Source organism: Phallusia mammillata, chromosome 8 (assembly GCF_965637545.1).
Source record: "Phallusia mammillata chromosome 8, kaPhaMamm4.hap1.1, whole genome shotgun sequence".
In the NCBI taxonomy this organism is placed as follows: domain Eukaryota; kingdom Metazoa; phylum Chordata; class Ascidiacea; order Phlebobranchia; family Ascidiidae; genus Phallusia; species Phallusia mammillata.
In genome coordinates, this window is record NC_137259.1 from 8,560,901 (window position 1) to 8,573,749 (window position 12,849).

The window sequence follows — 12,849 nt, forward strand, 5'->3', positions numbered from 1 at the left end:
CTGAGTCATTCCACATGCGATGAGAAAGCACCACAACTCCTTTTACCCCAGCGTTGTGATGTCGTACCGTTGTGACTGAGTGCAAAACGTCAGTCATTTGTTTCGGCTGGAGATTATAGTCGATTGAGATGATAAACCCAAGTTTTTTTTACATGTAGTGCAACGCTAAAGTGCTAGAATAATTTATACCTTTAGGTTTGTTTACACGCGTTTCCGTAAAATAGGGCAAGTGTGTTGGGTTGGTTGTTGTCTTTGCGCGTTTGTGTGATACTGTTCGTTTGGTTTAAAGTAAATGTAAACGTGAGCAAATAATGTTTGTTTGAGTCGAAAAAAGTGATTTAAACAAGAAGTCTGTAGGAAATTTGTTTTAGTGCCCTGAATGGGTAAGCACTTCGTGTCGTGCCTTTGCATGCAAGTCAGGTTATTGTGCATTGTTATGATTGAACCTATTTTGAATTTACAAATATCACCTTTATACGATACAAGGGTATAGAAGAAACGGAAAACGAAGTATCCCAAATATTAAACAAACAGTAGACCAAGAGCAGACTATAGACAAAATAGGTGAAACAAAATTTCGAGTTTTAAACAGTTCATTTGAAAGGACTTATATTAAAACTCATTGTTGCGCAATAAAGTAAAACACAGATTTGTTTCTGCTTTAGGTATTGTTAGCCACTCCAGGATCAAAGCAAAGGAACATATTGATAGACTTTGCGCAATCCGAAAATTTTCGCAGACTTTTTTGTAATTGGTGTATTGTTTAGCACGTGGAAGGTCTTCATCAATCTCTAGTTGTACAGGCACATCTTACTCTGTGCTCTGCAGACTTCACTGCTAGAAATGGCACATTTCAGTTTGTAAAAGTAAAAATTACCACCTTTTTATCACGTGATTAGGTGAAAGTAACGAGAAGTTTGCATTGGCGTGTTTGCAGCGTTTATAACATTTTGCTTAGCTGTGAGTGAAAATGATTTTACTGACACTGGTGTTGTTGCTGGCGACTACCATTCAATCAAAGAATGTCGAAACACGTGTTTTTCAAGTAATTAAACCGAACAAGCCGAACGGATTAAACCACGCAGTCTTCAACTACGGAGCTTCAGTGGCAGTCAAAGCTGGGTATGACCTAAACACAACCGTTTTCAAAAATATCTATAGTTAACAATAAATTTGGAAAACAAACCATTTAAGAGATAGACTTTTTCAGATATTGTTTACCATTAGATTGACATGCTATTTCAAACTTTTTAAATAATTCATTTTTTGAACAGGACCCCCACTACGTTATATGTCGGTGCTCCCTCGTACGAGGCAATTGCAACAAACAATAGTTGGAAACCTGGTACTGTATTCAGCTGCTCAATTGATGGTCGAGCACAAGGGATCACTTCCTGCAGCAATAAGTTTAATTTTCGTGAGTTTGATACTACAATGTTTGCGTCACAATAAAGTAGTTTACTCCAAACGACGTTAACTAAGTGTTCTGACCAATGTTTTTTTTTATAACGGCCAATTATATAAAGTAAATCATTAAAAAAATTCCATTTTTCTTAATTTGTAGAAGATAACGGAGCAATGGGAATTACAGTTGATTTGGAACCAAGCGCTACAAAATTAGTGGTAAGCTTAAACTTATTGACATAAAACCAAAATAAAATACAAAAGTTGTGTAGAAAAAAACTAGTCTGCAAGACTATATCTATTTTGACACTTAAAACGGTTTTGCTTTCTATACCTATATAGTGTTCTTCAATCTTTGAAAGTTTTTTTTATTTACAGGCATGTGGACACTTGTATCACCATACATGCTCAAAAGGCAGTGAACTATTAGTAGGATCCTGTTACACACAAAATCTTGTTCGAAACATAACACAACAACTCCGCACTCCATGTCCCGCGTGTAAGTAATATTCTTATGTCGTCTACTCTAATTTGCCAAAAATATTGACTGATGATGGACCAGTCCATTGCTAAGTAACGATAAAGAAAGCATTCACAACAAACATATTTTCTTGAAATATATTCCGTTAATACAGAATTTCAAAGAGTGATATTAAACAACTAACAGCTAACAATAAATAGCTAATACCTTGGATAAGCTTTTTTGTACTGAATATTCAGTAAATCATAGGCAACTATTTCCAGTTTATTTACAAATAAAATTAACATCTTGTGAACCACTAAAAAGTCATCGTGGACCACCAATTGAGAACCACTCGACTTTGTAATTTGAAAACGCTTTTGACAACACGAACCCTATTATTTTGAATTTTACTAAAATATTTCCTGTAAAAAACACATTTATGTTTTACAAATATATAGTGTGTTCGGGTGCATTAATAGTGGATATGGTTTTTGCAATTGACGAATCCTCAAGTGTGTCGGAAGCGGACTTCCGTCTTTCACTTACCTGGCTGACTAACCTCACCTACGGGTTTAAGTAAGTTTGGTTTTAAAAAAAGCATTTTTGCTCAAGAACTGTATATGCATCTCTGCTTTAAAACGGACAGTTTAAAAAAATCTTAATAAATAATCATGCCATAATAAGTCTATTGCTTGCGGCCATTATTTTTTCTTATTTTTTTACAAAACGTTCAATCTTGTTTTTAACGATAATAAAAGTTTTTGATAATTTTGTAGAGACGACATAGATAATGGCGACGTTCGTGTTGGAGTATACACGTTTAGTGAACAACCAACTGCAAGAATTTTGCTACAAAAACGTTCATTCGCCGAATTACAAGGTACAGAGAATTTGATGTCAAATTGATTTTGATTGCTGCAAACAATTCTGAAACAATTTATTCAGGTTTTTAGTTTACTGTAAAGTTTCTTACTTGCAAAATAGTTTGTCAGAGTTGTAGGCTACATCACGACTGTATGATCACCGTGTGCACAATATACAAATAGAATGTACATTATGCAATTTCAAATCCATTTTTTTAACAAAAGAGGAATAGAAATTAAGCTTTACTGGAAAGCGTCTCTGGCATGTTGTATATTTACATAAGTTTAACAAGTAAATACGCAAATAAATGAGTTCAATTTGATTTTGACTGGTTAATCATAAAACATTATAAGTTACAACAAGCATCACATTTATTGGTACACTTTACACCTAATGTTGTTTCCCTGCAAACGCTTTTAACTTAGCTAGTACTAGTGCCACACGGAATACACATTGGCCCAAACGATTTCTAAAATGAAAAACGTTGAAAAAAAATTATTGAATATCTTTCAAGCCTCCATCAGTTCGATCACACAAAATTTTGGTGGGACTGACATTCGTAAAGCACTTCTTGGGGTTGCTGGAGAGTTTACCTTTCGCGGACGACCCAATGTTCCCTATCAGATGGTCATTCTCACTGATGGTTTTACTAACTCCGATGACGTCACTAACACGGCGACATTTCTCAGGTGTGCATCATACGTTTTTTTAGAAAAATGTAAATAACTTCAGGAAAATATTATCAAGATTTTTCGCCTTTCGTACTCCAAATATCAAACTTAGGTTTGTGGGTTAATAAGGAACTACCAGGAATATGACCTTTTTTGATATTTTCTACAGGAGCACACATACAATTGTATCGGTTGGTGTTGGTCTCAGTGATAAAAGTCAACTACTAGCTATAGCTGGGAATGAGAGTCGTGTGTTTGCCGTGGGAAATTTCACAAACCTGTTTAACGTTGTTGACGGATTGAGACTTGTCATTAAAGCAGCGGCCACAACGTTAGAAGGTTGTAAAGCAGAAAGTTATTTGTTTGAAATCGCAAAAATGAGTTTTCTGTAAATGTATACTACCTATCACAAACATAAAAACTAAATACAAATAAAATAACTAAGTTCCGCGAAAAACACAACATTTGCATTTTCTTTATTACGTATTTTTAAGAAGACTATCGTGTCAAAGTTATGTGAAAACTGGAAATAGTAGAAAAACTAGATGGATACTGTTAGGCCTGATGCCTATAGTTATCTTGGCTGTTTTTACATATTGACTGTAAAAATATTTAAAAATTCACTTATTGTCAATGTTTTGCAGGTTCGGGAAATAATGGCACTGATTTCCTTTCTCGTTGCCAAATCGGATTTTCTACCACCGTATCTAAGGTAGACCGGATAAATTAAATACCCAATCATAAAAAAAATGCTCAATAACATGGAAGTGCACCTGCTTTTACGGTTTTCAGTGAATTGTATTTCCGGACAGGGCTCTTAGATCGGGCACGGATTCTGGCAGGGCCTGAAATCGAAAAACTAGCTTGTTTCGGGACTGACCATATTCGGTCACATTTGTGTCAAGCTTTTTTTCAAGCTTTGTTTGGAAATAATTCCCTTTGGTAAATCAACCTACGGCCTTTACTATAAAAATGCGGATAAGAACGGGATTCGGGCTTGTATTTTCGAACTAAGTTTATTATGATCTATAAAATAATTTGTTTGCTGAGGATGTTCATAACTTTTTGTTATATTTTAGACAAGCGATTTGTACGTTGGCGCGGTTGGTTCGTATGACAGCGCAGGTACTGTTGTCGATTATCGGGATAATGATGAAAGCATTAAATCTTCATTCTCACGTTACATCGGCACTGAAGGCGTCACTGCGATTTTCGGTGCAAGTAGCATTCAATCTCTCAACCAATCATATCTTGGTATGTGCCAACCTTTTCTCGATAAATTTGAAATTTATTACGGTGTTTACGAGTGTCGGTTTTTGAACCAGGTTATTCTGTAACAACGGGATTCTTCCTCAGTGGAACAGAGTTCATTGCAAGTGGTTCACCCCGATATCATTCAAAAGGAATCGTAAGTTGCTGTTAACCTTTTTCTATCATAGCAACTTTGCATACTTTATTTTAGTGTATTGTTTCTTGATGTTTAAAACCGTAAATGAAGCGTTAGAAATGTCGGTAGTTTGTTCCAATTTTTTTAATGCTTTATTTATTAGATACATTTGTTAAATTTTTGAAAGTTACGGTTGTCTAATTTTTGTAGGTCGCAATATACCCAGCTTTCGGAGCAATTGATTCCAGTACAACGCATCATTCACTCCATCCATCTGGTCCAATGTGGCAACTTGGAGCTTATTTCGGCCAATCGGTTTTGGCAGTTGATGTAAACAATGACAACTTTGATGATTTGCTTGTGTCTGCTCCTCTTTATTCAAATCAAGGACGATATGACCAAGGAAGAGTTTTTGTTTACATGAATAATCCGGATAAACCAGGTCCCCAATATTGGGTAGGAAGATTTTTACTTTCTCCCACCTTTGTTTTAGCTGCAAATTTTTTTTATATGTTTGTTTTTTGTTAAACAGTTGTATTTTTTTGTGTTAATTTAGACTTCGCATTTTCAGTTAGGTATTACTCATTGGTATTTAACGTAATGCTATTTGTGCAGTCTGCATCTGCTTTCTACTCACCTCAAGTGTTAAAAGGCTCAGACGCTGTGGGCTCGAGATTTGGGATGTCAATCATCAACGCTGGTGACCTCGATCAAAACGGATATGACGACATAGTTATTGGTGCACCTGGAGAGGACGCTGCCACCGGATCGATTCACATTTACTATCTATCAAAGCTGGGGGTTTCCCCAAGTATGACGCAGGTCAGAGAATTGGTTACATTTTTTGTATAGCTGCTAAAATAGCAAGTAAAGATTGCAGTTTTACATTATGTCAGCGATTAAAATCACCCCTGGTGCTTTTCAGTGCCACAATGGCCACGATCAATGTGCCAGAATTGCAATTTAACCTCATGTAAGATTCTAATTACAAAGTAAATAATTACAAAGGATCTTCCTGCCTAGATTGAGCTAAAGTTTGGCCAACATTTGATGTTGCGAATTTAAAATTGCGCTCGGCTAGAATTGACAATTCAAACATATTGCAGGTTGTCAAGGGAAAGTCAATTTCCTCTAATTTGAAACTATTCGGATTTACCGCCTCAAAAACCGGAAAAGACGTAGACGGAAATGGATTCCCTGATTTGGTTGTTTCAGCCCCATCTAGTGATAGAGTTGTCGTACTACGGTCACGTTCTATTCTCGATGTGACGTCACGAATTATTTTAAACCCACCAAATTTGGATTTAATTGGTTGCTTGAAAAACTCCTTAAGCTCATGTGGTTCGGTGACCACTTGCATTAGTGGTACATTGCGTCGGATGACCGCTGGGGAAACTTACGGTAATTATTATTAAATAATCTCCCTTTTGTTTTGCTTTAATCATACGAAGCAAAAATTTGTTGTACAAACTGCTTTTCTCTGTAAAGAAATGAACACTGATCTTGTTCTTGATGCAACGTCGGCAGTGAAACGTTTGATTTTTTTCAATTCTACACAATTATCTATGGCGAAAAATCTATCTATCGGTTTGCAAGAGTCATGTGAAACTCATCTCATACAAGTTCAGGTAACTTTACTGATGTACCTTAGTCATATCTAGTTGCACAAAATGCATACTTTAAACACTGAATTTATATTGTAATAAAAACAGATTCGATCAGATCATTAACAATACGTAAAACCATAAAAATGATGATTTTCAAACTTCCTAGTACGCCAGTCCCATTGATCTAACCTACGCCTTGCCATGCTTGGTGACCGGCTGATTTGGTATGACGACTTCAATGGGCCTGGCGTACTATGATGGCCATAATCGCTGGTCTGCATGAACGCTGCAGGGCTGATCCCAGTTATGACTTTGCATTCATCTGAACTAATTTTCAAACTTAAAATAACAAATAATAAAAAACTTTTTTAGCCATCCTCTCTCACCACATCACTGATCTCAACTGCGATCGTCATACAATTTTCACATCATTTACCATCACGTCATCTCAACACGCAAATGTCGCCAGTTTTGGATCATTTTGCCTCAAACTTTACTGAAGTTGTTTGGCCATCACGAGCTGGTTGCTATGGTAACGGGGGATTTTGTGATTATGATCTCACAATTGACGCAACTTATTCGTAAGTTTTCTTAATACCTTGAAATGGATGATGTATGAAGTAGAACCGTTTACAGTTAAATGAAGATACAAAAAACGTTGAGACATGACTAACTGTTGGCACTTAATTGTTTAGAATAAGGACTGGAAAAGAGCCATTCGTAATAGGGACCGACCCACCAATATTTACTGTGAACGTTGCTATTGGTAACAACGGCTCCGGAGATTCTTACTTCACGAAAATCGAAATGACTTCACCCCAATTGTCGTTTGTTCAGGTTAGTAGCAAATTGTCATTTGGCTGAAACGTGTAGTTTAGCGTAAATGAACGAACATTTTTTCGAATTTAGGCAAATGGCAGCTGCGTCAGAACGATTTCAATTACGTCACCAGGTCTTGTTGTGTTGGAATATGTTTCACCAGCACTTTCAAATCGCTTTATGGCTCCCGGTACCAAGGTAGGCTAAGTTAAAAATCAATAGTGGTTATATTGTAACTGCCCTCTTTAAACTTGATGTAGAAGTTTGTATTGTGAATTATATTGACTTTACTATCTGTAACTTATATTTTTGTATTTAGTGCCACTTCACCTTGTACTATTCGTTCAACTCGCTTCTCTCATCTGCATCTACTGAGCAATTTGATTTGACTGGAAGAATACTTTCAAGGTACTATTGAAAATTAAAATCTGAAGTTTAATAGATATTGTATAAACAATCAAACCTAGTTTTACTAAAGTGCAAGATACTTGTGTGACAAAACTTCAAACTAATTATCTTTTACATTACCTAAAAACAAATAAAAATGCGTTAAGATTGATACATTGCACATTTTGAATTTAGACGTTCAGAAGATTTTAAATGTGTGTTTTAGCCTTAAGGTTGGCGACTAGTACATTCTGATCTTTTTGCTGAAAATTAATCAGTTTGGTAGAAATAATAGGGCATATTTACACAATCATATTTTAAAGTAAAGTTGATTTATTTTAATTTATTTAATGCCTTTAAGTATAAAACACTTTTTATTTACTGTTTAGTTTGGGAAACACATCAAACGAGAGAGACACTACCAACAACATGTTTCATTACAGCAAAGATTTGCTCTATGCAACAGATGTCTTAATCGGAGGGTAGGTTAAAACTATTTTTGCCACCTAATACAACTTTTTTAATTTAACTTAAATGATCCAATTGAAATGAGTAAATTTGATTCACAAACGTTTCAATTTAAAGTTGATTATTTAGTGGTTAAATGCTTGTTTATGAATAAATGTGTGACTGGTTTGTAAGAAATGTACAAAACAAACATTTCAAACTAAAGTTTACGTGATATTGCTTTGAAATGTTCACAAATAATTTATAAAAATAACCTTTTTATGGTATGCGTTTTAGGACGGGAACACCGGCAAGCATTTTTGTTCTACCCAATGTTACGTCACAAACCGTGTCAAGTTTAAATGACGCCGCTCTTGGAGAAAGCAGAACAGACCTACACCACACTTACAAAGTTAGTTCGAAACCTATGAAGCATTTTTAAAGTCCAAAATGTATGACAGAAATGTACAACACCAACTTGTTCACATTTAAAGATAATTTCCGATATGCACCGAAACTGTATGACAGTGAAAGGAGTCTTACGCCTCAAGAATAAAATTGAAGTTTGTCGGTCTGCAATACTTTTACAACGTTGTGTAAACGCAAAACGCACCTTGGCCTAAAATAATGATGTTTAATAAATTAAGATGAATACAAATCCATAACTAGGATCAGCCCTGAAGCGTCCATACAATCGATCACTGCACACTTGTGTGTAAAACATTTTAGGCGTGGCCCGTGAAGGTGTCATACCGAATCAGCCGGTCACCAAGTATTCACACCATTGGCAAAGGTGAAGGGTAGAAAAATCTAGCCTGCAGTGGGATTCGAACCCACGACACGAGCCTTTCCGTGGCTGATTCGGTATGCCCCCTTTAATGGGCCTGCCGTACCAGTTCGTATATGTAATGACTAACTTATACTAGGCTAACTGAACTGATAGTAGGCCTGTAATGTTCATTATGTGGCTTATAGCAGGCCTAAAGTTGATCTGTCTTGTTTTAGATAGTTAATAACGGACCCAATGTGGTATCACGTGCTGCAATTTCTTTTCAATGGCCAGCATTAACCAAACAAGGACAACCCCTGTTTTACCTTTACGAATTTAAGTGTGAGGTAAGTTTTTCGAGGCACACAAAATTTCTATCATGTAATTTTAGTTCTATGTAGCGATATCTTACTAAAAAATCATCTAATCACAACCCAATGATGCCATTTGAAACATGTTAGTGTTTGACCATTAAAGTTTTTACATGAGATTTATTCGGGTATTGTTTTTAATTTGTAGCCGAAAAGCAAATGCATTTGTTCGAGTTTGTCCGACGTCGACAAGTTGCAACTCAGATACAGCAACAATAGTGTGTCACTCAACTACAATTCAACATCCACATTTAATCCAAAAACGGTAATGTTCTTTAAATAAATCGCATACAATTATTGCAATATTGCAATAGTTTGTGTATGTTACAGACTTGTCAGGATGTACAGTGTTTGTCAATCAATTGCTCGACCAATCAGCTTTCGCCACATACAACTTTATCAGTGACGTCATCATTTAAAGTCTGGTTACCGACTTTCCAGCAGGTAAACTACAAAAGCATCTAAAACAAAATGACAAAATTAAACAGGATTATTATTTACTAAACGTTATACTTTGCGTATCATAACATGTTCGTCTTTTTGTGCTAGGTGACGTTTTATTACTAACGTGTATTTTTTATACCTATTCCGTTTATTTGTTACTCTGTTTTCTGACTAAGTAAAGTTTATTTTAACTAAGTAAGTTTATTTTTTGCATGGTGACACGGTAAAGGACAGTTTTTAGTCTTCACAGACTGTCGTGTGACTGTCGTTAAACTAAGAACTTTACATGTTGGGTCCAAATAGTAAAAAAATCGGTGCATCTAAAATATACAGGATCGCTTGGTGCACCTTTTTATCACTTGGTGCACCTTTATATCCTTTGGTGCACCTTGATAATACTTGGTGCATCTTAATATAGCAGGGTGCACTATTATATCGCTTGGTTCACCCTTATATCGCATGATGCACCTTTATGTCGCCTGGTGCACGTATATTCCACTTGGTGCACCTTTATTTTGGCCAGTGCAACTTTATATCGCTCGGTGCAACTTTGTTTTGCTTGGTGCACCTGTATAATGCTACGCGCACCTTTACCTAGCGATATAAAGGTACGCCAAGTGGCATAAAGGTGCACCAAGCGATTTAAGGGTGAACCAAGTGATATAAATGTGCACCAAGCGATATAAACGTTCCCCAAGCGATAAAAGGTTGAACCAAGCGATATAAATGTGCACCAGGTGTTATAAAGGTGAGCCAAGCTGTGTTAATTATGCACCAAGCGATCCAAGCGATCCAAGCGATCCGAGCGATCCTGTATGTTTTAGATGCCTCCTGAAAAATATAGATAAAGTTTGTTCGTTTTTCAGAAAAACTTTGAGACGACGCTAACCAGTCATCTTGCTTTTGACACAACTGGTTCGCCTCTTGTCATTACAAATCCAATTCAGAGATCCTCAGTAAGTAGCAGAGTACAACTGCAATAATACACAACTGCAGTAAAATGTTTTACTTTGGATTATTTTGTTATAGATTAACACGAAAGTGACTGACAAGGTGACTTCAGCGGCAACCGATGACGGAACAATAAACATTATTGTCATTATTGCAGGAGTATTGGGAGGAATTCTTTTGTTGGTAGCTCTTGTAATAGCACTGTGGAAGGTAACAATGCACTACATACTTACTTGGGATTTGAGTTATTGTAATGTCCCCCAAATTTCTCCAGCGGTTTCCCAAATAAGCAAATATGGCTATTTTTTGGTATTTAAATGAAACACTTGCTGTCTCTTAAAACTACTTAGCGGTCACCCAAACTAAACCTTAAAAAAAACCTGGTGTTGCCTACTGTCGTGGATGATGGTTAACTAATTTTAGGTTTTGATTTGGAGTTTATTGGGTAATTTAACTCACGATATAGCTGGACTTGTGTTACAACACTTAACTTATAATGACAATAAAGTTTTGTTAAAATGTTTGTGTTACCAGATGACTACGTTTTTTAATGAAACATTCCTTGTTAATTAAGCTGTATTTCAAGTGGACTTTAACAATACAGTTTTATAAAAAAATTGTGTTACAAGATGACTGCATTTTTTAATGAAATATTTGTTGTCAGTCAAGCTACATTCCAAGTGGACTTTAAATCGATGTCTTATGTACCTAATTATTTGTTAATTTTATGTTTTTGAATAGGGCGGATTCTTTAAGAGCAAATACGCAGACATGAAACGCGAAGCCGAAAACGAAAATTCTCCAGAAGGTGGCGAACAGACAACTGATAATGATGTCACAGAGGCAGTAAATGAACCAACAACAAGTGCTAGCACTATGAACTTGGTGGACGATTAGCCGTTGACTTTTTCATCTTAGTTGAAGCAGTGATTTTTACTAGACAGCACAGAACTACAACTTGCTCTATTTCCCTGTCTAGGTCGTGGCATGAGTCATATTACCGTGCGAGCGGAAGCGTGTGTATTTATGATGGTACGTTTTCAAAACCATGTCACTTGTGTTGTCGTTATTTTCTTGAATCTTATGTTAAGGCTTATGCTACAAGATTTTTTTTACAATTGTTGGTTGCAATTTGGTTTGTTATTTCCTATAAACTGTGGAACTATTTTAAAAGTTATTAACAGCGTAAGAAGCAAACTTTCGTATTTTGTCCTTGCATGTGGCGAAGAGAATGGGGCGTTCAGTTTCGTTTAAATTGCCAAGCAGGTTGATTAAAAGGGAATGCCTTGATATAACCATATAGAGCAGTGGTTCTCAACCTTTAAAGTTTGCAGACCGGTAAACTTTAAAAACAAATTTCGCGGACCGGTGGACTTTCAAAATCAACCCAACATGTAATTACGATAAAAATATGCAATTTTAAAGAAATATAAAAATTCAACGTAATGAGAAGTTTGCTGCTGTCCTTTGCACTTTTTCATTTGGCACCACCCTTACCGCATTGTGACGTACGACATGCTGCAAGTTAGGGAACGTGAATATTCTAAATCAGCTTAAAATTGGATGTTTTATTGTTCAATTAATGGACAAGCTTTCAACATCTTGCATTTTGCAATTGAGATAAAAAATTGTAATATATTTGGCGGACCGGCAGAAGAGTTGACGCGGACCGGCACCGGTCCGTGGACCGGCGGTTGAGAACTACTGATATAGAGTACGAATATCCTTTAAAACTCGGCATGTAAAGAAAGCCACCAGCCAATTTTGGTAATACTGGATACTGGAGTATAGATCAGCAACTCTGAAGTATGAACTGTAGCATCACGTGAGATTTTTGCGTGTATTGTTTCCTCCATCAAACCTACATCCTAGACATAGGATTTTTAATTAATAAACTAGCTCAAAATACATCAAGCCCATCAACGTCAAAATTCTCACGTGATGTTACGTCATAGAAGCTGCCTGGCTGTGACGACAGAGCCTGTTCTAGTTGCATTCCACGCGTAAAGACTGTTATGACTGTACCGCATTGTGTGATGCAAGGAAGTTTTTGGTGCTAAAATGCGTGATGTGTGGGTGCAACGCGTTGTGCCGTACAGTATAGCTCTAATATGAAATAACTGTACGAGAAAAGTAGACGATATTTTAAGGCACAGCAGTTCAAGTAAATATAACGGTACACGAAACTCTCAATGGTTATGTTTTGTGTAAACATTTTAATTTTTCGTTATTATGCAGCTTAATCTTTACCGTGACTTTAAAAGA

General features: G+C 36.2%; 1 protein-coding gene across 1 annotated transcript; it reads left to right on the forward strand.

The window, feature by feature from the left end:
* Window positions 1-970: 970 nt before the first annotated feature.
* LOC145204724 (integrin alpha-2-like) lies at window positions 971-11,815 on the forward strand. Its single transcript, XM_080077314.1, has 27 exons — window positions 971-1,122; window positions 1,275-1,417; window positions 1,565-1,623; window positions 1,783-1,903; window positions 2,326-2,443; window positions 2,644-2,747; window positions 3,246-3,420; window positions 3,572-3,741; window positions 4,047-4,114; window positions 4,482-4,656; window positions 4,728-4,810; window positions 5,000-5,245; window positions 5,405-5,611; window positions 5,896-6,190; window positions 6,278-6,417; window positions 6,769-6,977; window positions 7,092-7,233; window positions 7,306-7,413; window positions 7,535-7,623; window positions 7,992-8,084; window positions 8,347-8,461; window positions 9,055-9,165; window positions 9,338-9,454; window positions 9,520-9,633; window positions 10,500-10,589; window positions 10,663-10,794; window positions 11,326-11,815. The coding sequence occupies exons 1-27, from the start codon at window positions 971-973 to the stop codon at window positions 11,479-11,481; spliced, it is 3,732 nt and encodes a 1,243-aa protein (XP_079933440.1). The 3' UTR covers window positions 11,482-11,815.
* Window positions 11,816-12,849: the final 1,034 nt, after the last annotated feature.

Excerpts from the sequence above, each read along its gene's own strand:
- LOC145204724 (XM_080077314.1), top strand. The coding sequence starts at position 971 with ATGATTTTACTGACACTGGTGTTGTTGCTGGCGACTACCATTCAATCA. Across the intron at positions 7,234-7,305 it reads CCCAATTGTCGTTTGTTCAG|GCAAATGGCAGCTGCGTCAG; the intron begins GTTAGTAGCAAA and ends TTTCGAATTTAG. Across the intron at positions 7,624-7,991 it reads ACTGGAAGAATACTTTCAAG|TTTGGGAAACACATCAAACG; the intron begins GTACTATTGAAA and ends TTTACTGTTTAG.